The 25,505-nt window shown below is 31.6% G+C and overlaps 1 protein-coding gene and 1 long non-coding RNA gene across 6 annotated transcripts in view; one reads left to right on the top strand and one right to left on the bottom strand.

Moving 5' to 3' along the window:
• Positions 1–22,337, bottom strand: part of LOC109600055 (protein argonaute-2) — a 33,789-nt gene extending 11,452 nt beyond the window's left edge. Inside the window, exons 1-3 of one of the 5 annotated variants that reach the window (XM_049962788.1) lie at positions 21,762–22,337; positions 7,367–7,535; positions 203–277 (exon numbers count right to left, since the gene is read on the bottom strand). In XM_049962788.1, the coding sequence (XP_049818745.1) occupies positions 203–277; positions 7,367–7,520 (229 nt within the window). In that variant the 5' untranslated portion in view covers positions 7,521–7,535; positions 21,762–22,337. Of the gene's footprint in view, positions 1–202; positions 278–4,586; positions 4,947–7,366; positions 7,536–13,858; positions 14,231–21,761 lie in introns of those variants that run through there. The other 4 variants (XM_049962786.1, XM_020016124.2, XM_049962789.1 and 1 more) reach the window with 4 other exon arrangements.
• On the top strand, positions 5,123–5,939 carry LOC126264507 (uncharacterized). The gene is made up of 2 exons (XR_007547195.1): positions 5,123–5,706; positions 5,756–5,939. It is a non-coding gene; the product is annotated as an uncharacterized LOC126264507 (long non-coding RNA).
• Positions 22,338–25,505: the final 3,168 nt, after the last annotated feature.

Here is a 25,505-nt window from a genome sequence, read left to right as displayed (position 1 = left end):
TTTCGAACATCTTCAAAAATGGAACCTTTTCAGAAGACTATCTATCTATTTTTCTCAGTTGAACGTAGTGCTTTTAAAAAATCTTCCACACACACACACTACTATAAAACACATAGCGTATGAAAAACAAACATCATCTGCAGAACCTTACAAAACAAAGAACACAGCAATATAGAATAAATAAATAGAAGGATGTTTTTACCTGAGAGAGGGTCTGGAAATGCGGTTTGTGTAGTTGGACTGGCAGTCTGTCTGGGTGGACTCGTCTGCCAGGATTCTGAGGAAAAAGAAATCCCACAATAAGCTCCTAACTCTTTAGAAGACAATCACACGTACATACATGTATACGTACACAACTGCACGAGAATCACTCTAACCAAATCAGTACAAAACCATTTCAATGTTATCGTATTTATGTTATCATTGGAGCTTTCCATGCCCAATCGACCAATTTAGATTTCACAGTAATTTTTATTTGTTTTTACTACATCGTCTCTGTGCCATTTTTCTATTTATTATACTAAATAATTAAAAATTTATGGTTTAACACGACATCGTTTATCTCTATAAATAATTTTTTTTGACAATTTTGCCATAATTTTTTATTTTTACAATAAATCTTCCATTCAAACCACATTTAGTGCAATAAATCTCATCATGGCTCTTTTCCTTCCATTTAAATTTTAGTAGTAAAAAGTTTTTAAAAATTTTTTAAGAATAGTTTATAGTGAAGTTTCTATACATTGTGGTGCAATTTGGGTGCACTAAATAAAAAATAACTGAAAAGTTTCCCTCATGTAAGCCATTCATCTAGTTAACAGAACATTTCAATTTTCAATATTGTAATGTATTTAAACTAAAAATTAAAAATAACTGAGCTGACGAAATTATAAGTTCTATCCAGTTAATTAAATGAATGGCAGAAATGAGAAGACGTATCTTGTTATTGCTGTTTTAATAAAATTAAATTTAATGGAAAAATAAAAATAAATCATAAGCCAGAACTAAAAAAGGCATACATAATATGCATAAAAATACCAATCATTAAGAATTTGAAAAATTATTATTTTTTATTAGAAACTCAAAAATTTTATGGAATAAATATAAATATATTTAGTTACAGCTCAAAATAGGAAAAATGTGTAAAAGAAAGTATAAGAGAATTAGTATAATTTCCATATTATCTATACAAGGTGATAGATACAGAGAATTCTTTATAAAATATATCATAATCAAGTATACTAATTGTTACTATGGAAAGGTTTATTAAAATTCCATAAAAGCTGTTTTTACATCCCAATATGTACCACAATTTTCTTTCAATTTTCAAAAATATGAATATGAATGAATTCAGAAAATGTAACAATTTTAATTGTGAAATTTTACTATGGATATGTTCATTTCTACGTAGAGATTTTCGAAGTAAACTAGTGTAACCTCTTAACTAACTAAATTAATTGCTTATACTAATTGTTGATAAAAGTTGACATACTCTGAACAGCACGCTATTTTATTATTATTTAAGTAAATAGAAGATATTTCCAGTTTTTCAAATGCAGGCGTTATGGAAGAAAATTTGTCCACCCAAAAAACACGCCACTTAATTTTTATGTAAAATTGAGGAAAGCATGTTTAGTAAGGTAATATAATAAAAATATTTCAGCAAAATCTAAAGAGGTCAGGTTCAAAACTGCTTAATCATTATTAGATTATTGATAACTATGTGAAATGCTCTTGAACCGATTTTGGAATATTGGCACCAAAACCACGATACATAATAGAAATAATATCTGTCTATAGCTTTGAAATATTGTCGAGAATATTAGGATGTTCGAAGATCCACAACGTTAACATCAAATTTTTATTTGACGCGATGAAAAAGTATAAATTTACAGCTATTATATAAATAAATAAAAAGTCTACATTTAATGCTTATAATTTTTGAAAAAAAACTGTTAATTTATTTATTGTGACGAATGATGTCTTTGATGACAATTAAACATTGTCTACTTAATTTAAGGACAAATTGAATAATAATATCATAAATAAAATAAAATTCGTCAAAGCTTCTAAACACTTTTTATTTATTTTAAAACAGATTATATTAATTTATGATTAATTATCAATTGCACAATTTATAGTCAGAGTTAACAGTAATTAATTAGTGATTAAAACTTTTTATCATAAAATTGTGTAATAATACAACCCCAGTCATGTTTAAGTGGTCACAATTAAAGCATGTCTTACACACTTTAGGTACGGCTCTTAAAATCTATCTGTATCGATTTTAGTCGTCAATACATTATTAAAATCAGCCAATGCCACTTTTAGAAATATACCTTAATACATTTGTTATTGTAATCAATAAAATGAAAATAGAATTTGACGTCTTTTTATAATTGCCAAACGGAAAACAATTTTAGAATTGTATGATATTCATTTAATATTTGTTCTCATTTAAAATTATACTCCTATTTGGGAAACATATACAAAGTGACTCATAATTTACAAGTCATAGTTATAGTCAGACACAAGTGGTAAAATTTAAAATTATATTTTCTATTTTATTAATTACTATAAACTTTATGATAAAAATATAATTTTAACTTTTTATTTCTTTATATATTTTAATTTTCTATAAAATATTGTTTGTTATACCGTTTTAATACGAAAAGGTTCTTAGAAATTTGTCACATTAATTAATATTTTAATATGCTATTATTTCAATTAAAATAAGTTTTTATAAAAGATGATTTGATTTTAATTATTGTGCATTTATCATATTTATAGCTTCCTGGCAATTACTACTACGTAAATGTCACAGGAAGTCAAATCGGGCAAACGTGACGGACACTTCGGAATTCGCCGTAAATTGAAATTTAATTGATTCAATGTAGGTGTAAAAATATCTTGACAACATTTCAACTTATATAAAACATCCTTTATAACGTTTCATTAAATAAAAAACAAATTGTTGAAAAATACATAGGTCAAGAAAAATTAACTGATATAGAATAAACTGATGAAGTAATGATAAATATGATAAAAATTATTTTGAAATAACTTTCATATTTTTATTGATTTGATTACAACAGAATTTGGCTATCTAGCTATATCTTAAAACCAAAATTGTACCTCGAACATCTAAATTAAAATATCAGTGATATGATATCTAAAAAAAATATATTAAAATTCGTAAGTCATTCAACTAATATTTCCTTATTATTGAATATATAATGCTAATTTGAATAATTTGTAAAACATAATGGTAATATTAAAAATTAATTTAAAGAATGTGTTCATCAACAATATTAATTTACAACATTTATTAAATTCTCGAAACAAAAAATAAAAATTGTAATGTCAATTATTTAGATTCCAGTTTAAACATTTTATCAAAAAATTAACAGGGAATTTCATAATCAAACTGTTTATTTTTAGAGTAGTCATATCTCAGATTAAGATTAATAAAATTCACATTCGTAAAGTATAACAACGTTGCACCTGATCAAATATGTTTTAGAAATACCATTTTCTATATTCAAACAATTTATACTCGTTTCTTTCAGTTTTAAAAAATAAATAAATAGGTCAGTAAATGGAACTCTATTTATCATTCAACTGACAAGTTTTGTGTTGTTATTGTTTGTTGTTGTTACAAGTGATTAAATGAAAACAATAATAAGGATTTTCTTTTTGAAGCATATTAGGTAGAAAACTAACAATATTTTCTTACTAGTTTACAATTACTAAACAAAATGAACTATTAGAGAAATATAAATAAATTTCCTTGACCTAAATTTGTTTGTGTTTACATTTTGAAGAACACATCTCAAATGGACAACCGACTTTGAGTAACTGAGTTACAACTGTTTTAATATCCTACTTTATAAGAAAATAAGTATTGTCCAGCAATAATGAAAAATGAGAACAAACAGAACAAATACTTTTAATCCGATTTGGCATAATCAATTTAAAATCCTCTCAAAGGTCAGTACGCATTGACGACAAGACCAGTCCCGGAAATCAACGTCGCCGAACGTCAAAAGACAAGACCCCACAGTCACCCCCCAAGTGCATAGCAATTCCGAATTCGCAAGGAACTTAATCAATAGACACCGTCTGGTCCTCTTGCACGGAGAGGGTCGTTGAACTTCGCGACCCGTGACGTCACTTCTTATGCACTTTTTTGTTTTGTTTTTGTTGATTTTTCAAATTGCGCGTCGTCGAGGCGGGCGTCCGGGAACGTCCGCGTCTTCGGCGACCGCCACCTCCACCTGCGGCGAACGCTCCCAAGGCGAACGAACTGCGCCCGGCCAGAAATAACGCAGGGACCGAATTTCGAAACGCAGCCACCTGCACGTCTGCGGCACGGACATCGTCGGGCCCCGCACACACAACAATCGCGGAGCGTGACCTCAGTGCGGAGAGAGAGCGGCCCCGACGGTCCGCGTGGAGAACTGCGGCGTTCGCCCCGCACCTCGGGGGGCGACCGCGTTCGACGACGGGACCGTAACGTGCACGGGGAACGTGGTCGCGGGAACGGGGGCGCACACAGTGCATCATCGCTGGGGCGGGCTACTTACGTCCTCCTGCTCCCGGGTACATCCTGTTTGCGACCGACGATTATCACACACTCGCACAGCCACTACGCCACGGCACACAGCACTGGTCACGCGTCCCAAATATTCCTTCTGCGTTCTTTTTCGCTAGTCTCACACACTATGGAATCACAGCAGCAGCGGACAGGCGGACGACATTTGCAATTGTGTGACGTCACGCACGCCTGGGCAGTAGGACTGGTCTTTGTCGTGTGCTCGGCGTTGCCGGCTTCACCGCAATTCGACTCGCTCTGGGAATTTCTTTTATTTGTAGATATTATTTGCAAAATATATGTTGTCTGCATAAGATTCATTGTCAACACTTTGTAAAAGATGTATTTATTCAATTATTTTATAATTAATCAAGTTTTATATTTATATAATTTCACACTGGATTTTTTGAACCTTTTAAAATTCTTTTAACATTCCTTTTCAATAACTTTGTAAAACATGTTCGATGTTTGTAATACATGAATATTGTCCTTGAATAAAATTAAATGCTTTGTTTAAAGGAAGTAAAACGTAATATTATACAAATATGTTGTAATCAACACATACACAAAAAATTTCTAAAAAACGAACCGTCAAATAAGCCACATATTGGCAAATCAAAACGAATAAAGTAAACCTACTAGTGGCAATCTTTAGTAAAGGTAAATATTCTTTACCATGTTCATCGAACAACGTGACAACAGCGCGTCTCTTTTATTATCATCCGCAAACAACATCATTCAAGCATGTGCAGTTCCATGGGCAATAATCCTAAACCCAGCATAAGTGCATAAATTCATTTGCGTTCACCGCATTACTAGCAGGAAAATCTGCTCGTTCAACGTAAAATTCCGACAACAATTGTCTTTTCCAAGGAAATGATTCACGCTATTTCGTAAACACGCACGAGGTGGCGCGCTCAGTGCGCAGGCCCGAGGACGACGTTGCCGAACGTCATCCGTCAAATTTTCCCTCTGTATTCGATGTGTGAACGAAGATCTTGAAACGTTGTATTGAACTTTTTCACCTTTCTGATTGCGGCCACAAACTGTGTGAACGTTACCGAATCGAGGGGCAAACAAATCATTCTACGAGGCTGTGTTAACAGGAATAGGTAAGATAATTAGGGCAAAGTGACAACCATGCAGTTTATCGAGTTCCAGAAAATGAGGCCAACAGTCAGGTTGACGCCAGGTGGCGCTTCGGTGAAGTTATTATTTTGAACGAAACTCATATTTTTGAAAACATAATTTTAGGATGTTTGCCAATGACGTAAATTAAGTTTAAGAATTAGTTTAATTTAATGGTATTTATGACAGTTCAAAAATATAAAACCGGAATTTTCAATGTTGTTCAAGTTTAAGTTATTATAGATTTTGCCAAAAAAATATTGAAATTTTGCATAAAGACTGTGGTGGAAAAAGGTATGGAATATTTATTTACTTGTTACAAACGTTACTTAATGTTGCAATATGAACAAATCTAATTTATTTTAAGATTGGTACATTAATTACTACGATCATTATATTCACAGGTGTTATTTTAAATAAAAAATCAATTTGGTCTGAAAAAAGTATGGAATATTTTGTTAATATTCATAAAATATTAACAATACGTAATGTGACGTGTGTTTGGGATCATTGTTTAGTTGAAATATATATATAATAAGGCGATTTCTCACTTGTAACCAAATTTTCTCCGTCGTTTGTCTTAATGTTTTGCGAGGAAATGCCTTTTTATAATTTTGTCTATATTGAGAGTATTTTTTCGAGGATGTCCTGTCTTACGTCGATTTTCAACACCACCTTGAGTAAGGAATTTTCATAAAATCTTCTAAACAGCACTCTGTGTAATATTTAATGTTTTCCATACTTTTCCACCACTATATGTATTAAAACATTACAGAGATGAATATAAAAATGATTCATAAGCATGTAATGATAGTTCTGGCCTAAAAAGGTAAGTGAAAACATAATATTAGATGTGTTAGAATGTAACATACAATATATATGTAATTTAGTACAGATTTTCATTCATTTCAACTGATTATGAAGTTGAATTAAAAAAAATAATAAAAATTCTAAGATATTAAATACTGACTAAAAGCACCAATATAAAACACTACAGAGATGAATGTAAAAATGATTCATAAGCGTGTAATGATAGTTCTGGCCGAACCCACTTTTTAATTCTCGGCAGAGAATCTTCTAATACTAAGAAACCAAACACACAAAGGTGTATTGTTTATTTTTGTAAAAGTAACTTCTATAAAAGTCACTTTATCATTTGCTTGAAAGTAAAATCAATTATTTTTCAAAATGACGTAATCCTACTAGATGGTTTGCCAACAAATTTTGATGCTAACTAAAGGAAACAAATGTTTAAGTTTCACTCGAAATAAAAAATAAAATGGAGGCAGGGCTAGATAAATATTAAATTTATGAATCTGTAAAATTTAAATTAGTGAAATTATTTTTCAATTTACGTTTTTTGGGTAGTTTTATTATTAAGTATTGTTTAAAACATCACTTTACTGTAGACTATCTGTTAATATAATATTTTTAATGATACATTTTTATAATAATTAATTTTGATTTGCCAATAAATAAAAAGCACTAAAACAACAGTTAAATATATTCCAAAATCTCTTTAACGTTAATACAGACCCGAAAATAAAATTATGTGTCAATATGATCAACAAAACTCCAATACAAAAGATCCATAAATTAAATAATTATAATAAATATATATACAGATATAAAATGAAAGCTTACCATTTGGTTGGGTGATTGAAGTATGGTGGACTAAATGGGTCGTCGGTCCATTCACGACGCCCTGAGATCTATGTCCGATTAAACTGAGGGTTGCGATGTCCGGCAGTAACTGGGATATACCCGGTTGCCTGGACACCTCTGTCTCTGTCGACATCCTAGTCTAAGTTCCCTATAAATTAAATATATTGTATACAATGTCAATTTAAATTAAATCAGTCTTTACAAAAGAGTTCAAGGGATTGTAATAAAACCAGTTAAACATGATTTTGGTTAACTAGTTACTTTAATCTAATCTCAATTAAGAAAAAGCAATTTTTATATATATATATATATATATATATATATATATATATATATATATATATATATATATATATATATATAAAATTAATTATGTGGTGCAGTTCGGTTTAGTGCAGTTAATTTTAGAATTGTATATGTTACTATAGATTTTAAAGATAAAACATTTTATTGTTTTAATATAACATCGGTGAGCCACTATGATGCTCAGCAGCATTTCACTGAGTCAAAATTGTACCAAAAATCCTGCGCATCCACCACAAAAAACATATTGAATAAAAGAAAGTTCTTGATTCTCTTTAAACGAAAGAATTTTACGCATTGTGTGTATTTGCCAATTATAAATAAGAAGTTTCACTTCAAAAGAACACATTTTAACAATTAATAGATGTTACAGGTATTATCTTCTATTCTGTTTCCATATTTGAAGAGAGTATTTACAAAGTAATACATGACTAAAAATATTTAATTTCATCTATGATTTACGACTAAAAATAAGTATCACAAAAGTGAATAATGTGGTATGGTTGGTTGTAAAGACCAAAAGTACTGAAATTATCAAATGACGACAAAATTACAAATAATACATCAACAATTTAAATTCTCTTAGAATATTATAATTATCAATAATTATATCACCAGATTTTCCAAGTAATACTGTGCAATATTCGACAAAGATGAAAATAAATCAATTAACGAAAAAACAACATTGTTTTTACAAGAGAATGTGCCGGCACACAATAGCATCGATTTAAGGCTCCAATTGCTTCCCCATCCACCTTATTCGTCAGATTTAGCTCCATCGGACTATTATCTCTTCCCAAACCTCAAAAAATGGCTCATCAATAAAAAATTCAGCTCACGGAGGAGTATTTTGTAGACCTCCCAGAAAATAATTTTTTTAATTTTCCGACAGGATCAAAAAGTTGAAAAATCACTGGAATATAAGTGTATCGATGTGAAAGGATGAACTCGAAGGCAACTTTGAATAATAAAATCAATTCTATCAAAAAAAAAAAAAAGATTTTTTCCATGCTAGCCTACGAACTTGTCAGCCCAACTGTTATGTAGAGATATATTTCTTTTTATGGAAAATGAATGGATTAATAAAATAGGAAACGTAAAGTCACACATATTTCTGAGAAAAAGATTAACTAAACATTGTATGGTCTGATAAGTTCAGTTAATCTTTGTAAATATGTATTGAAATTTTTACAGAATTCATATAGAAAATGTTATTATAAAGTTCACCTAAAATATCATATGTAAGATTCCGAATTAGTGAAGAACATTTTCCAGTATGTGTCGCCTGCACCGAGAAATGTGGAGAAGGCAATATTACGGTAAGGGGCCGCATGGCTGCTGATGGAGTAGGTCAATTATATGTTCTTGAAGGACGGATGAAGAAACAAAAGTATTTATCGGTATTGAAAACCAATTTACGGCTCTCCTTAATAAAAATTTATGTGACACAAACCTGGAGAAAGTAAAATTACAAGATAATGCCCCAAGACATGTAGCAGCTATCACCAATCAATGGTTTAAGGAGAATGAACTTAAGTTGATAGATAGAATGGCCAGTCCAATCGCTAATTTTAATTCAAGTGAGCATGTTCGATAGGGCTGTAAATTGTCATGAAAAGTTAACCATCAAATAATAAAAAAAAATAAATAAAAATCACACTCGAAAGCATGTTTAGTTTCAATTTAATTCAAAATATATTAATATCTCAAACCAGATTATTAGGCATGAGATTTGTCAGTAGGTTGTGTAAGGTGGAGCTTAGGACAGCAGATTTAGCCTAAAAATTTGTTTAGTCTTACAGTAATAAAAATTACCAAATATATATATATATATATATATATAAGAAAATATAAAACTACAACTGAATTGATCCCATTGTCATCATCAACCGGATGTTAACAGATAATTTAATAAGGATATTGTTCGTATTGTTTTTAAACTGTAGGTGCAATAAAAAAGGCAAACCTTACCCCACTTTATAAGTAGTACAGGATTGAGATTTTCTTAGCTCAGACATATACAGTGATGGAAAAGAGTATGGAATATTTCTAAAACTGTAATATTTATCCACCGGAATGTTTCGTATCTGTTGTAATTGTGTTAAACAAATTCACTAGCTTGTGTTTACCGTCCTTTATACTTGTATTCATTCTTTTTTGTCTAGGTCTTTTTAGCGGATACGTTCTTTGACATAGAAATAAATTGGAATATTATTTAATTTACGATCAATTCTTAACATTTTCAGTCGGTTTCAACATAGTCATGTCTGAACATGTTTATATTTCACATCAATTTAAGAACAGAATAATTGAATTTTGTGAAAACGACCAAACGCAATGTGACGTGGCAAAAATATCAGTGCATGATTTCCTTTAGAGACCATTTTAAATTAAGATGAATAAAGAAAATAAAAATAAACAAAATAGAAATACTGTATTTTTATCTTAAATTTGTTTATGTCCAGTACATTTAATTTATTTGCTAATTTAAGTTTACAATCCAGTGTTCCAAGGATTGTAAAACGTTTTAGAGAAACAGAAGAGTACACTAAAAAGCTAGTTCCCGGTAGTACAAGGTGTACTATGATCGTTATTTACATATACAAACATTGCGTCTGTTACATGTTACAACTCGGTAGCTGCAAAACGATTTGTCCAGAGTCCAAGTTGTTATTCAGGGAACACTGTGTGGCACGAATATGGTTTGTGAGAGAACACATTAATTGGGATATTCAGACTAATATACTTTTTACCGGTGAGTCACTTTTTGGATCTGATACACGCACTCTAGGTACAGACGCGAAGGTGAAGGATTTGCTCAGTGTAACATTAGAGGAACCCAAAATTGTGAAGGTGGTTCTATTATGATATGGAGTGATATATGTTTTGAAACGAATACAGTGTTAATATTGTTTCGTCGGGGATCTCTTAACAGCTAATTGGTATATAAGAAAGGTTCTTGAAGAAAATGCAATAACGTTTGTTATAGCCGACAATTTTGTTCTTATGCACGACAACGCTCGTCCTGAATAACTGTAGACTACCTGCGAGAGGTTGGAATTCGTATTTTAGCATGGCCTGCACATAGTCCAGATCTAAATCCAATCGAGCATGTTTGGTACCACCTACAGAGATGCATAAGAAGCCATATTTTAAAATGGCGTTAGAAGCGTTTTTTCTCATTCTGATATTCTTATTATTTTTTTTTTTTTTTGCTTTTTCTAATCATCAATGTGTCCAGCTGAATGAAGTGAATGAGTCTGACATTCTAAATAGTATCGACAAGTTATTATTATTTTCAATTTGTCCTTGAAAACTAATACCTTCCCATCTTTATGGAAAACTGCCAAAATTACCTCAGTATTCAAAAAAGGTGATAAGTCTAATTTTAAGAGTTGTGGACATATCTCTATATTAAGTAATTTCTCTAAAATATTTGAGCAGGTGTTATATACATCATCATTCATTTATCAAAGTGTTCGTTATAAAATTTCTCCTAATCAGTACGGTTTTATGTTAGAAAGGTCCACAAGTTCGTCAAAAGATCGTAAAAGTCAAATGGACGTTATTTATACAGACTTTTCACGTGCATTCGATACCATGACTATACTGTTGAACAAACTTGATACTTTTAGTCTTATTAATTTAATTGAGAGTTATATGCAAAACAGAACTTGTTACGCCAACTACAAAGGATTTAGAGCACACACTAACAGTGCATCATCTGGTGTACCGCAGGGGTCTAACTAGGGACCCCTATTATTCCTTTTATTCATCTATGACTTGTTGAGTGTGTTATTATGCTGTAGTCTTGTCTATGCTGATGATCTGAAGCTAAATTATCAAGTCGACAATATTGTATAAGCCCTTAACACATCATTCAATAAGTCCCGAGACTAACCCAGAAATGGTCCTAGTAGTACCAAACTGGCCACGTTTCCCTAGAGTACGAACCTTTACATGAAACGTGTAAAAATTTCACGTCGATCGGACCACAAACAGCAGTGTTATCGAGGTTAGAGTAAAGTCACTTTGTAATTTGTTTGAAAAATGGATAAAAGTGAGTTTCGCGTGTTGATAAAACATTGTTTTTTAGTGGGTAAAAACACCGTAGAAGCCCAGCAATGGCTTGAAAAACATTGCCCGGACTCCTCTCCATCCAAACCAACGATTTGTCTGTGGTATGCTGAGTTTAAACGTGGTCGTACGGACACAAACAATGCAGAACGTTCGGGTAGGCCATTGGAAGCCGTTACACCGGAAAATGTGAGTGAAATGTTAAAAAACATAATTAAAAAATCGCAAAGTGAAGGTCCGTGAGATTGCAAATAACACAGATATCATCTGGAAGTGTATTTACAATCCTTCATGAAAAATTGAGCATGAAAAAGGTTTTTTCCAAGTGGGTGCCGCCATTGCTTTCAGTGGAACAAAACAGCAAGTCACACGTCCATGAAAACAAAGGCAAAATTGAACGAGTTGGGCTTTGATTTGCATCCTCATCCCCCGTATTCGCCAGATTTAGCCCCCAGCGACTACTGGCTCTTTGCTGATCTCAAAAAAATGCTCCAGGGAAAAAAATTGGCTCGAATGAGGAAGGCATTGCCGAAACTGTATCCTATTTTGAAGCATAGGATAAATCCTTTTATAAACATGGCATAGAAACATTGTATCACTCTAAAAGGAGATTGATGAATAAAAATGATTTTTGAAAAAAAAAAAAAAAGTTGTTTTTGTCTCGGAACTTATTGAACGATGTGTTATTCTACAAAGTGATATTGACACTTTGGTGGCATGGTGTCAGAGTAACAACCTCTAGCTAAATGTAAAGAAATGCTTTATTGTATGTTAAATTGCCAGTCGAGCTTTCCTACAACATAAATGGATGCGTGCTGACGAGGAAGGATTGCTGGAAAGATCTGAGCGTTTTATTTGACAACGAATTATCTTTTGTGCCGCAAATAATGGAAGTTTCTACATCAGCTTCCAAGATCTTGGGATTAGTCTTACGAAACTGCAAACCTCTAAATTCTCAAATTGCGTTACAGATTCTGTTTTCTGCACTAGTACGAAGCAAATTGGAGTATTGCAGTATTTTCTGGAGTCCCATTTACACTTGCTATCAAATTAGCCTCGAATCTATTCAACGACGATACCTTAAGTACTTAAGCTTTCGCAAGAACAAGGTATACCCTGCTCATAACACTGATCACAATCTATTGCTGAAAGAGCTTCCTATGGATTCACCAGTAGTAAGAAGAGAAAAAACGTCAATGGCAAAAAATTGATTGTTGTTATATACTAGCCAACATAGGATTTAACGTGCCAAGACTTAATTCAAGAAGCAGTGTTTCTCTCACCATACCAAGACATAGAACCAATGTTCTACTAAAAAGCCCAGTTTTCCCCATATATTTAATTTTTAATTAAGATGTATGTATTATTTTATAAGTATTTAAGTATTTACTTGTTGTTGTGTTTACCTTAAATTAATTCTGTTGGGCATAAATAAAATTTATTATTATTATTTTGCTGGTTAACCTTTATTAACCATTCCTGTTTTTTAGTCAAAATAAATTATGCAATACATTTTGAGACAAGTGTATTTGAGTTATTGTTATTTTTTATGAATATTATTATAATATTCTATACTTTTTTCCAGACCAAATTGATTTTTAATTAAAAAAGTAAAATCCTGTGAAAATAATGGATGACCAATGTGATTAATGGACAGATCTGGAGTAAATTAGGTTAGTAAATACCATACTTTTTTTCACCTCTATACCTAGAAACTACTACGCAATTTTCATTAAATCGTGGGTTGAAAAAAATAATCAGGGAAGTGACACAATAATCGCTTAGCTCATAATGATACTAATAATGGGATAAAATGTGTAAATCAGCCACTATAAAGGGTGTCTGAAACTTGTAACCAAGAATAATATATAATATATTAGTATAACTTCGATTTAAATCAAGTTTGTTGGTTTGTAGGTTAAAATGATTGTGATAAAATTTTATCTTTTGTTTATACAAAAAAGAAAAACAGAAAATATTTTCCTCCGATTGTAATTAAGGAAGAATATATAATAAAATACATACATATATATGTAATGAAACCTAATAAATAAATTAAAGTAAGCACAAAATAAAGTCGCAGTTTCTTACCGATTTTACGCAAACACAACAAATTCAACTGATAGATAGCGGGCAACAAGTTGGTGATAAACCAAATATTTGTCTTGTACAGATTATACGTCTGATTTCAGATAACCATTTTCCCCGATCTGAAACCCACTACGAAACGGAACGGAACAAAACACACAAGACACACACACAGGCACGCACGCACACACACACGAAAACATGCAGGAAAACTGATCACAAACGAAAACACATGACGACCGCGTCGAACGACACGAAACGATGGACTCGCACGACGGAGAACGAGCGCAAGAAATTTTGCGACCGAACACGTCTACCGTTTGTTTTTGTGCATGTTTTTTATGTTTATTTACTTCGGTTTTGTTTTGTTTATCGGTTCGCCCCGTCGTATTCCCGATTTCCGAGTGCGGAGCGCGGCGCGGAGTTTACGTTCGGTGTCGCGGATTCGTGCACGGTCCGTCAGTCGGTCGGTCGGTCGGCCGTCGTTATCGGTAAGCCGCATCGCGTCGCATCGCGCGTCGCGTACGCGCAACGAACACAACAACCGGAGAAATTGCACTGACCCCTTATCGGGCCGCAAAAAAAAGAAGGTCGCCGTCAGTCGCACGCTGTCGCGAAACGACGGTTGTCGATGCACGTAACAATAACAATAAGGCGTATGTGCGCGTTGGTGGTGGATGCATTGTTTTCGGTTTCATTATCGCTGCGCCGCGTTGCGTAGCTTCGTACTTGACGGGCCGTCTACGTTTTGCGGGCTACGTGACTCGGTGGTCGCGCCTACTTGTGTGATTTTTTTTTATATGTATTTTCGTCAATTACGATAGACTTAAGCTTAACGGAACAAACTGCATCTGATAGAATCTTGGTTGATAAAACTTAAATCAGCATGTCACCCTTCAACTACACTGGTCATAAAGAAATAACATAGGTATCAATACTTAAAATATAAGCAGTTATTTTTTCAACTTCTGTAGAATAACTAAAAAAAATAAAATTGGCAGTTATAGAGACTCCCGATAGAAGTAAAAACTTTTAGTATTATTTCTGGTTTTCCCATCTATTGACACTCCAAGCAACAATTATATGCATGTTTATGTGGTTTTTTATTATTCAAATATATTACAGGCTGTACAAGATCATGACAAAATATAAATACAATTCAATTGACATAACAATTAATGGTAAAGTTGCAGAATCCGCTACTTTAAGGAATATTTCTAGCGCATGCGCTGTGAGGCACTGGTTTCGCGCTTCTTGAACAATTTGCAGAGCAGTGTTGTCGCTTTGCAACGGTCAAAATATTCGAATTGTTCTTTGTGAAAGTTTTGTGTTCTTTGAGACTACTATTGTGAATTACATTTTTTATTTTTTTGGTAAGTAAATTCTTTCTTCTAATTTGATCATTATTGCTCATTAATTAAACTATTTTACTTTACAGGTTATATTTCCGTGGTGTTTTTAAAACAATATATTTTCCTTATTCTTCTGGTAATTACATTCTTAATTTATTGATTGGTATGCTCATTTGATATATTTTACTTTACAGATTATTTCCATTATTAACACAGATTACAGATTATTAACATTATATTTGTACTCCTTTGGTAAGATCATTTTTAATTTATTTGTAGTAATTTTTTAAGTTATTTTACTTATATATAGATTATTTGGGTGCTATATTTTTAAAATATTACATTTATATTATTATTATATTTATATTTTTTGGTAAGTACAATCTTAATTTATTGATATAGATCATTAATTAGTTAATATATTTTACTATATTTATAATTGTTTCCATCGTACGTCCACGAGTTTATTTGGAGGAACAAATTTAAAAAATATAACTTGTTTATGAGCATACTAACGTGTATTAGGGAGCAATATCCTTTAGAATAATTTTATTTTTATTCTAATTGATTTTGTTTTTTTATTATAAAGTATATAAATATATTTTTTGTTATATTAATGTATTATTTTTTATAAAAAGTATCCCCTTTTGCAAATTTACCTATAAACTATTAAATATTTTCTGAATATATTTAATTAGACATTAAACTATCAAAGAAATATAGAGTAAATAAAAAATTAATATAGTAATTAATAAACTATGATTAGTAGAATTTATTCTTTTTTAGAATTCAACTACATAAATGACATAAGTCGTACACGAAAAACAAAATAAATTACGTAGAGATTTTTCTAATAACACTTTTCTCTAGATATTTTGTTAAAACTGAAATCTGGCAACTATGCTGTCTAAAATCTCCGAAACAGATGATTTCAAATCAAGTTGACGCATGCGCTAAAAATATTCCTTAGAGTAACGAATTCTGCAACTTTACCATTATTTCTTCTAATTTGATGATTATTGCTCATTAATTAAAATATTATACTTTACAGAATATATTCTCGTGGCGTTTTTAAAAACAATATATTATCCCCTACTTTATAGATCATTCTCATTTTAAAAAACATTATACTTTTATTCCTATTCCTAAGTTATCTTACTTTATAGATTATTTATGTGCTGTATTTATTATTATTTTTTTGGTACAATCTTAATTTATTGATATGGGTCATTAATTAATTAATATATTTTACTATATAAATAATTGTATTGTATTTAATTAAAAATGTTTTTAATTTTTATTATTTTTTAATTTATTCCCAATTTATTAATAATTTTATACTATATTTGCATTGTTCAATTTTTTTCGAGTTACATAGACCATGAAAACATAATAAATTACATATAGATTTTTCTAATAACAATTTTCTCTACATATTTTGTTAAAAATGAAATTTGGCATCTATGCTGTCTAAAATCTCCGAAACAGATGATTTTAAATCAAGTTGACGCATGCGCTAAATGTATTCCTTAGAGTCGCGGATTCTACAATATTACCCAATTAATATACATTCATTTATGGATAGTATTTGTATTTACTTAAATTTCAATGTACTTGATTTTTTACATTATTTTAATAGTTTGCATCATTTTCATCATTAATTTCAACAATAGTTAGATTTTTTGTACCTTCAATTATTTCATTTTGCCCATAAAAAAGATACAATAGGCTTATGGTAACTAAAATAAGGAATGAGAATGTTTGATTCAAATTTATCTAAGTATCGCGTAAAAGGGGCATCGATTGTCGTTTTATGTTTTGTAGTACTGAATTTTCGATCACTGGACATATTTAAATAATTTTTTCACTAAATCCATTCAATTTCACTTATAAGATATACACAGCAGTATACGTCAGCTGTATAGCTACAGATATAATGGTGAAAGCATGTCGGTGACGCGAACACACGAGATTTCACCCATCCAAAAAGTGTCTAAGGCGCACACCACACTGCGCATGCACCAGTCACATGAGCATGTCGGTGACACGAACCCATGGGATTTTCCCCTACAAAAAAGTGCCCAACGCGGGTAAAGAAGTCTTCACATCAAAAACAGAAACTTATTATAAATTGATTCAGAATAAACTTCGGGAATAACATTGTTTGGATCGTCTTCACCGTGATCTGTGATGAACAACGATCCTCTTGGAAGACCTATTGTACAAAGAAGACGTCTCAATCGAGATGAAGTTTTTAGGGCCTTTGCACTTCTGCAGAGGCACACGGCTATCTTACTCCAAACCAGTCAGTCGGTTATTCACATTGTGAAATTGGTGCAGAGAAATTGGTATCAATCATAGGACACCATATACTTCTCGTCGGAGACTGACTACTCCTAGAGAAGATTGACATTTGGTTCAGATGTCACTTCAAGGGCGAACAAGAACAGCTCGCCACTTAGGAAACCTTCACTCTATGACCACAGGGTTACATTTATCTACTCGAATCGTACGTAACAGACTTTATGAAGCCAATTTATATACAAGACGTGCAGCTGTTGTTCCTGATTTAACTAAAGCATACAAGAATATGAGAAGAAACTTTGCTAATGAATACATTAACTGGAAAAGGTTCTCTTTACACAGGAATGCAAGTTTTCTTTAAGAACAAATGATGAGTCTATAGACGCCGAAGACAACGATATTTGAATACAGCTGTGACTGAGAAAAGAGCTTTTGGAGAAGGTTCCCTAACGGCCAGGCGATATATTAAAAATATTCTGCTGTCTATCATGTGTGAATCAGTTTGGGCCAAATTTTACTTTACCACAAGATAATGCAAGACCACACACTGCCAGAGTTGTTCAAAATTTCTATGAGTGAAGTGCCCAGAAGTGAATAGTCCCTATAGTAATTCGATAAAACATCTTTGGGACATTCTACGGCGACACATAAGATATATAGAACCCCCAAATAATCTTCAAGAATTAGCTCAACAGCTTCAGTGAGAATGGAAGAATGTACCTCAAGATTTAATGTGCCACACATCGAAGAAGTAGAGGAGAACATACTCACTATTAAATATAGGGATATCTTTAATTTTTCGACATTTTATAATCTTACATTAATTGAAATTGAATGAATTGAATATTAGAGTATACTTTCATTTCTGTTATGTTTCCCTACTATGATTAAAGTTTTCTGAAAGAACTGAAAAAAAAACATGTATAATTTGAAATAAAAAAAAAAAACAAAAATATTTATAATACTAATTTTAAGTACCAAAAACAATTTATACTTCAAACAATATGGCCCATTTGAAAGTAGGACACCATCATAAATATGTATTTTTGGTCCGTTTTTTTTTCGATGGATAAATATCAAATATCATAAAAAATATGCATATTCATAATCCTATGAAAAAATAAAAAATCATATTTCACATTATTATGCTTAATTGAAAATAAATTTTTATCTAAATCAGTAAAAAAAAAACATATTTATTGGGGATACTTCGCTTTCAAGTGGGCCACACTATATACATATACAGGATGTTTCACAACGTATGCGACAAAATTTAACCACATAACGAAACGAAATAAAAAATAATAAATCAATCAATTCAATCCGTCTATAAAACCTGTTCGAAAGTTGTCCATTGGTTTGTATGCAAGCTTGAGCCTGTAGAATCCAATTTTGGCGCACCTCATTTTTTAAATGTCTCCATAACAGAAAATCTACAGGATTCAGATCTGGTGACCGTGGAAGCCAAACTAATTTATTGTTTTTAATAACAAGTTTCAAACACTAGAAGTAAAACTCTCGTTTTCCATTGAACTTTTTGATATAAATCAACTTCTTATATTCTTATAGTAAGTGGTTAAAATTTGTCGGATGAGTTGTGAAATACCATGTATATAAAATATCCAATTTGATCAATTAGATTTAATGGTAATCAGTCTCAAAGTTCAATTATTATAGGAAAATAACAGAATTACATGCTTCTCAGAAATGTGTTTACCATTTTCCAAACTATATCTTAACTAAAAATTCTAAATACCAAATTTGATAACAAAATTGTGTAATCATTCTTCCGAAAGAACCCAAAATACCAATTTAACTCAAAAAACTTAAGATTCTTAAAATATCACGTTTTAACCCATATTTGTTCAATACCAACTTATTTTTTAGTATTACACCATTTCATAAAATTTAAAATACAAATGCTATTGATAGTGAATTTAAACATGAGAATTAAATTAAGTTTAAATAACAATTTAAATTACTGAAATTTTAAGGGGTAAAGGAATTCATTTTGAGGTTTAACTTTAAACTACGAAATTATTGTGTAAGTTAATAAAAACTAAATGGTAGTTATAAATCGTTTGTTAAATTTTCTGTATATATAATGTGAAATATTTGGAGGAAATAATTTATTTCGAAGACTTATATAAATCACTTTATGTAATTAGAAAATAGAGATATGTATTGCTTTTCAATATATATATGTTGAATATCAAAACATTTTTGGAACTAATGTTTGACAAATGTTTTGCAATGTTAATTCAAAGTCAAAAATATGATTTTAAAATTTTTGGTTCCTTCACCATTTTTCAAAAAAAAAAAAAAATATTTTAATTTTATATTTATATTATTAAAACTTTTTAAATTTTTATTTAAACTCGAAATTTTATTTTATTATATAAAACATATGTATTTATGTTATTATCGAAAATTTTCTACCTTTTATAAGCATTTAGCACTCAAAATTAATAATTAAATTTAAAAATTTTGAAAATTATATGATCAGATACTATTTTATAAATTTCACCCCTAAAGATACATTAATTTTATGTTAATGTTGTTAGTTTTTGAGAAAGTACCCCAGTTAAAAACGTAATATCACAGAAACTTCTTTAAACTCGATGTTAATAAATAATAACCCAAATAATATCAAAAAACTCTATCCAAGCCAACATTATTTTCTACATCATCCGTATTTTTTACTTTTTACATTCAATAAATGAAAAATATATATTAGACAATCCTCAAAAATGGATACATACGAAATTTGATATTAATAAAATTGCAACAAAGTATCTAATAAATTTATTTCTTCTTGTTTTTTTATTAATTTGCAAAATGTGAGACTTTACTAAGGTTAGTTTTTTTAAAAAAATTCAAAATTCGATTCCCAATGTAAGTTATATCTAAAAGAAAAAAAAAATAATTGTACTTTCTCTAAGGTTCCTTCGCCATATTTTGAAAAACAAACAATTAAATAAACTCATTAATAAAATATGTAAATTTTTCTTATATTATTTTTGCTTTAAATTTACGTAATGCGTTTTTAAAAATACATAAATAAACACAAAATAAATAAATCAGCACCAATTGTATAATTCCATTAATTGGATTTCGTTTAATGTTGTTACAGATGGAGTCAACAATATTTTATTAAAATATTGCATAATGATATTAAATTTTAAATTTAAATAATTTTCAAATATTTAAATGTTATTTATTGATTTTTAATATAAACTAAACAATATATATTTTATAAAATTATGTATTAAAAATTATTAAATTAATTTATTGGTATTTATTGTTAGTACAAATTTAACTTGTTTAGATAAACATAAATTATTAGATTTTTGTAAATACACATTTTAAAATAATTGCACAATTATTAAATAAACACATATATTAATTCAGATAACTATATTTTTAAATAATAATATAATAAATACATCATGCATTATTACAAGTGCTATTTTATAAAATAATACAAAATAAACAAATCTGGTTTGTTTAACTAATTGAGGGTCCACAAAATTTATGCAAATTGTGGACTTAAATCCAAATAACAGATAAGAAATGTTTTCAAATGTTGTTATATTACACATACTACTATGACTTGTTTTTGGAAAGCACATCTTGTATCTACAATGACCTAATGAAACTATCAGCATGGTCGTAAACAATATTCAGAAATACATTAAACAACTTTGAGACGTGATGAATCGGAGCAAATTGTCGTTAATAAAAATCTTTTATGAACAACAAAATGGTGAAATACGAATTGTGTACATTTAATTCAACCCTTCTGTCACTCGATACTTTCCCCCCAAAATCCATCGTGGCAGTCCAAACACCCGACTCGAATACGGATCGAATACGTGTATACGTTGAAAAAACTTGAAAGTTTCGTCGACAAAGCAAAACACGAGATCGTGCGATTGTCGTCCCGGTTCAACCTTCAGAACGCATCGTTTTAAGTGAGGCCGAAACTGCATGTAAATACACGGACCGTGTGCGCCATTCGGTGTGTGTGCCGCGTTAATCGGCCCGCACAATCAATCACAAGCACTCCCGCCGTTTTGCCGTTCCGGCGCACCGAAAACAAAACGTGCAAACAACAATGGACACACGGTCGGGCCCCAATCATAGGGGGGCACCCGTTTCTCGCATAATCCAACAAACAACACCCGCGACCGAATCATGGCCAGAGATAAAGTCAAGGCTGCGGAGGAAACGCCGTCTCTCATACCTACCCTGACTCCGGAGACAGCAGAACGTCGTTGACAGTCCGTCTCACATAGTGTCACGACTCCGGGATGTCTCCAGGCACCCCGGCACGCACCTGAAACGCAATTCACACAGTTGTCTCGGTCGCGAAAACAATTTTATGTCCGGCCGCGATTGTTTCGTTCGGTACTTTGATGTGGGGACTTGGGCTGACGGTCGCGTAGTGCGCACGCGTCGACTGGAATTCTGTTGCGTAAATAAAATTTTGTGTTCGATGCTGTTTTTACGATTTTTAACCGTGCACCGCGTACCGACACGCCGTCAGGCGATGCTGCCACCGGCCACCTGTCCCGCACGTACACTGTCAACTAATCCGCGTCCCTTTCAACGGGATACGTCGTCGGCGGAGTCGCGTCCGATTTGTTTACGGACGCGGCGGCGGCGGCGATTGTTCGGCGTGCACGACTTTCCCACCAATTACATAACCGCCAAGATCGCGTTCGAACGTCTCGGAACGGCGTCGGACCGGGTCTGGAACGTTCCGGTCGGTCCGTGGGGGTGCGTGCGTGGGTCGTAGCTCCCTATTCCGGCATTGTTTTGGTAGTCGCACCTGAGTCGCGGGACGGTTCACGCATTCGCCGCTATCGATTGCACGTCTGACCTTGAATCGGGGCTCCCGAAGACGGACCGATACACGGAGGCGGTCGTCAAACACTGCCCTTGCGTCATGACCTTGAAAATTGGCAGGGTCGCGTGATCGATCGAACGGCGGGTCCGGGGCCTGGCGAAACTGCGACGGCAAAGCGGACGGGCAAGCGAAAAGCCGCCGTACGTACGGAACGAGCCTCCTTCTCGCAGGACCTTGATACTCGATTTCGGGACGACCGAGATCTCTCGACGGAGCGGGAAACTTTTCGGATACTGACCTTGGACACGGGGAAAGCGATCGAGGTGCAGTTGCGGCACACAAGACTGTGTTGGGTTTCAGCTGTATCGTGTTTCATATGTGCACCTTGATAAAACAATGAATTTGCTATATGTTTGAAATAAAATGTGTGTGCAAGGGGAAATTATTTATGTATCTGACTTAATATTACTTATCCGATTCCAGACGTTTCATTTCTATGGAATTACTATATTTACAATCCTCTGGAATCTCAAAAACTGCACCACAATTACTAAAATATATTTTTTTATTCAGTACCCTTTTCTAATCTCATTCAAAGTATTTCTTGGTCAGTACTTTCAAGAATAATATCAACACCTTCCTGAATAAAAATGCTGAAATGTTTTTGTAATATTTTATTACTTGCGCTTACAGGAACTAATGAAGTAATCTGTTGTAACAGATAAATATGTTCTGCGTAATAAAAATGATCAGTGTAACAATATTTAACAATATTAACAATAAATTTAGTTTCAGAATAAATTACCGGGAAGACTTTTGGGCAGATTTAATGCCAAAAACTATATAAAATTATTTATAATTTTTATTTCTTTCTATCCAAGATAGGAAAATTAGCCTTATATTTATACTTTTAAACTTTTTTTATGTAGAATGAGACAGTCCTATCAGCATATTATCTAAAGATTTTAAGACAATAGGATTCTTTCCATTCACCATTATCAAATTTCAAATGAAATTGATCAAAAATAAAATTTTCATATATAATTTTTTGAATACAAAACTGGTCATTACTTTAGCAACATTTAAATGTTATACATTATAATGTAAACTATTTAATTTAATGCGATCTGTTAAAATACTGTCGATATTGAAAAAAATTAATGTATATTACAGGGATGGTCCTTGATAATCTGAGCCATTTTTCAAAATTTCAAATTTTTCGTGAGCCGCAACTAAATACATATTTAAAAGGTGTACAAAAAAGATATTAAAAAAATTGTTTCCAGAAATTATATTTATTAAAAACGTTTAAATAAATATACAAAATATGTGTATTGAATTTAAATATTAGAAATTAAACCCATTTATTTCACTTCTCTTGATAATTCTGGAATGAAAAGGGAACTTGGGTACATTTATCGGAAGCCACAAATAATCCTTCAAAGAGCCGCAGTTTGGCCACCTCTGATATATTGTATACTATAAAATGAATATATTCGAGCCTAGCATGTTTTACAATTGAGAAAAAAGTTTGTTAAAATTAGATAAAAAATACAAATTTTATGAGTGTCCCGTTTTCGAATGGGCCACACTGTATAGTGTATCTTTAGTAAATAGAATTTCAATAGAATAACAGAGTGTCTATGACTAGAATAATTTCAACAAGTATAATTATCTTTAGGTAGACTTTCTTGACAATTATATTAATCAGTTATTTATTCTTTTCTTTGCGCTAAAAAAATTTCGTTGGTGCCAGTCCGGCAGAATTCGGGTATTTTTTAATTTTTTTAATAATATTTATAAATCATAAATATTAGCAATCTCTTCTTTCTCAATTATTCATTATATTGACCAACCCACAATGACTAACCTATGGTGACAACATAATAACAGAAAAACAATAAGCATTATATATACTGGCATCCAATTCAGGAAGTACAGCTCACAATTTTAATATATTTTACGAGTTACTACAATTTTGGTCACCATTATATAACAGATGGGCTGAAAAGTATCCACCTTGACCACCAAAATGCGTTGCTATCGCGAAAAAGATTATGATGCCTTATAGCCCATTCATATTTAGGCAGACATGTTAAATTTCAGCGCGATACAGCCCTGAAATCGCTGCGAAACGGCCTCACATGAAGCCAGAAAAAAATTGTTTTTGCAAGACAAGATTTAAGGCTTCAATTGCTTTCCTATCCAGCTTCGTTAGATTTAGCTCCATCGGACTATTATCTTTTCCCAAACCTCAAAAGATGGCTCATCAATAAAAAATGTAGCTCGCGGAGGAGTATTTTACAGACCTTCCGGAAAATTATTTTTTTAATTTTCGGACAGTATCAGAAAGTTGAAAAATCGCTGAAATAAGTGTATCGATCTGAAAGGACGCCCTCGAAGGCAACTATATTTGTATGCCACACTGTATACTGTACAGTGATCTTTAGAATTTCAAAAAAAATAACGTTTCTATGACTAGAATAATTTCAACAAGTATAATTATCTTTAGATAAGTTTTCTTGACATTCATATTAACCAGTTATCAATTTTTTTTGAAATTTTTCGATCTCACTAAAAATTTTTCGTGGTGCCAGTGTGGCAGAATTTGGGTGTTCTTTAATTTTTTTTAATAATGTTTATTCATATACTTTAGCAATCTCCTCTTTCTCAATTATTCATTATATTGACCAACACACAGTAACTAACCCATATTAATAAAATAATAACAGAAAAAACAAGCATTATATATACTGGTATCCAATTCAAGTACTACAGCTCATAATTTTAATATATTTTACGAGTTCCTACAGTTTTGGCCACTATTATATATATGCACAAACTTTATTTAATTTTGTTTATTGGTTCTCCAACCCAAATTGTCTAACCTACAGTGAGAAAATAATAACAGAAAAAATAATAAACATTATATATACTGGCATCCCATTCAAGTAGTACAGCACATAATTTTAATATATTTTAATGAATTGCTACAATTTTGGCCACTATTGTAAATACATGACCTTTTTTTAGTTTATTTATTGGTTCTCAAAACAATTGATTGTTGAGGCAGTTGAATAACATAGATTACAATTTTTATAATATGTATTTATTATAATACAATTACATTAAAAGAGAACAA

The sequence above is a fragment of the Aethina tumida genome, chromosome 2, assembly GCF_024364675.1.
Source record: "Aethina tumida isolate Nest 87 chromosome 2, icAetTumi1.1, whole genome shotgun sequence".
In the NCBI taxonomy this organism is placed as follows: Eukaryota; Metazoa; Arthropoda; class Insecta; order Coleoptera; family Nitidulidae; genus Aethina; species Aethina tumida.
The sequence above is the reverse complement of the archived record's forward strand: the minus strand, read 5'-3'. Positions and strand labels throughout refer to the sequence as shown.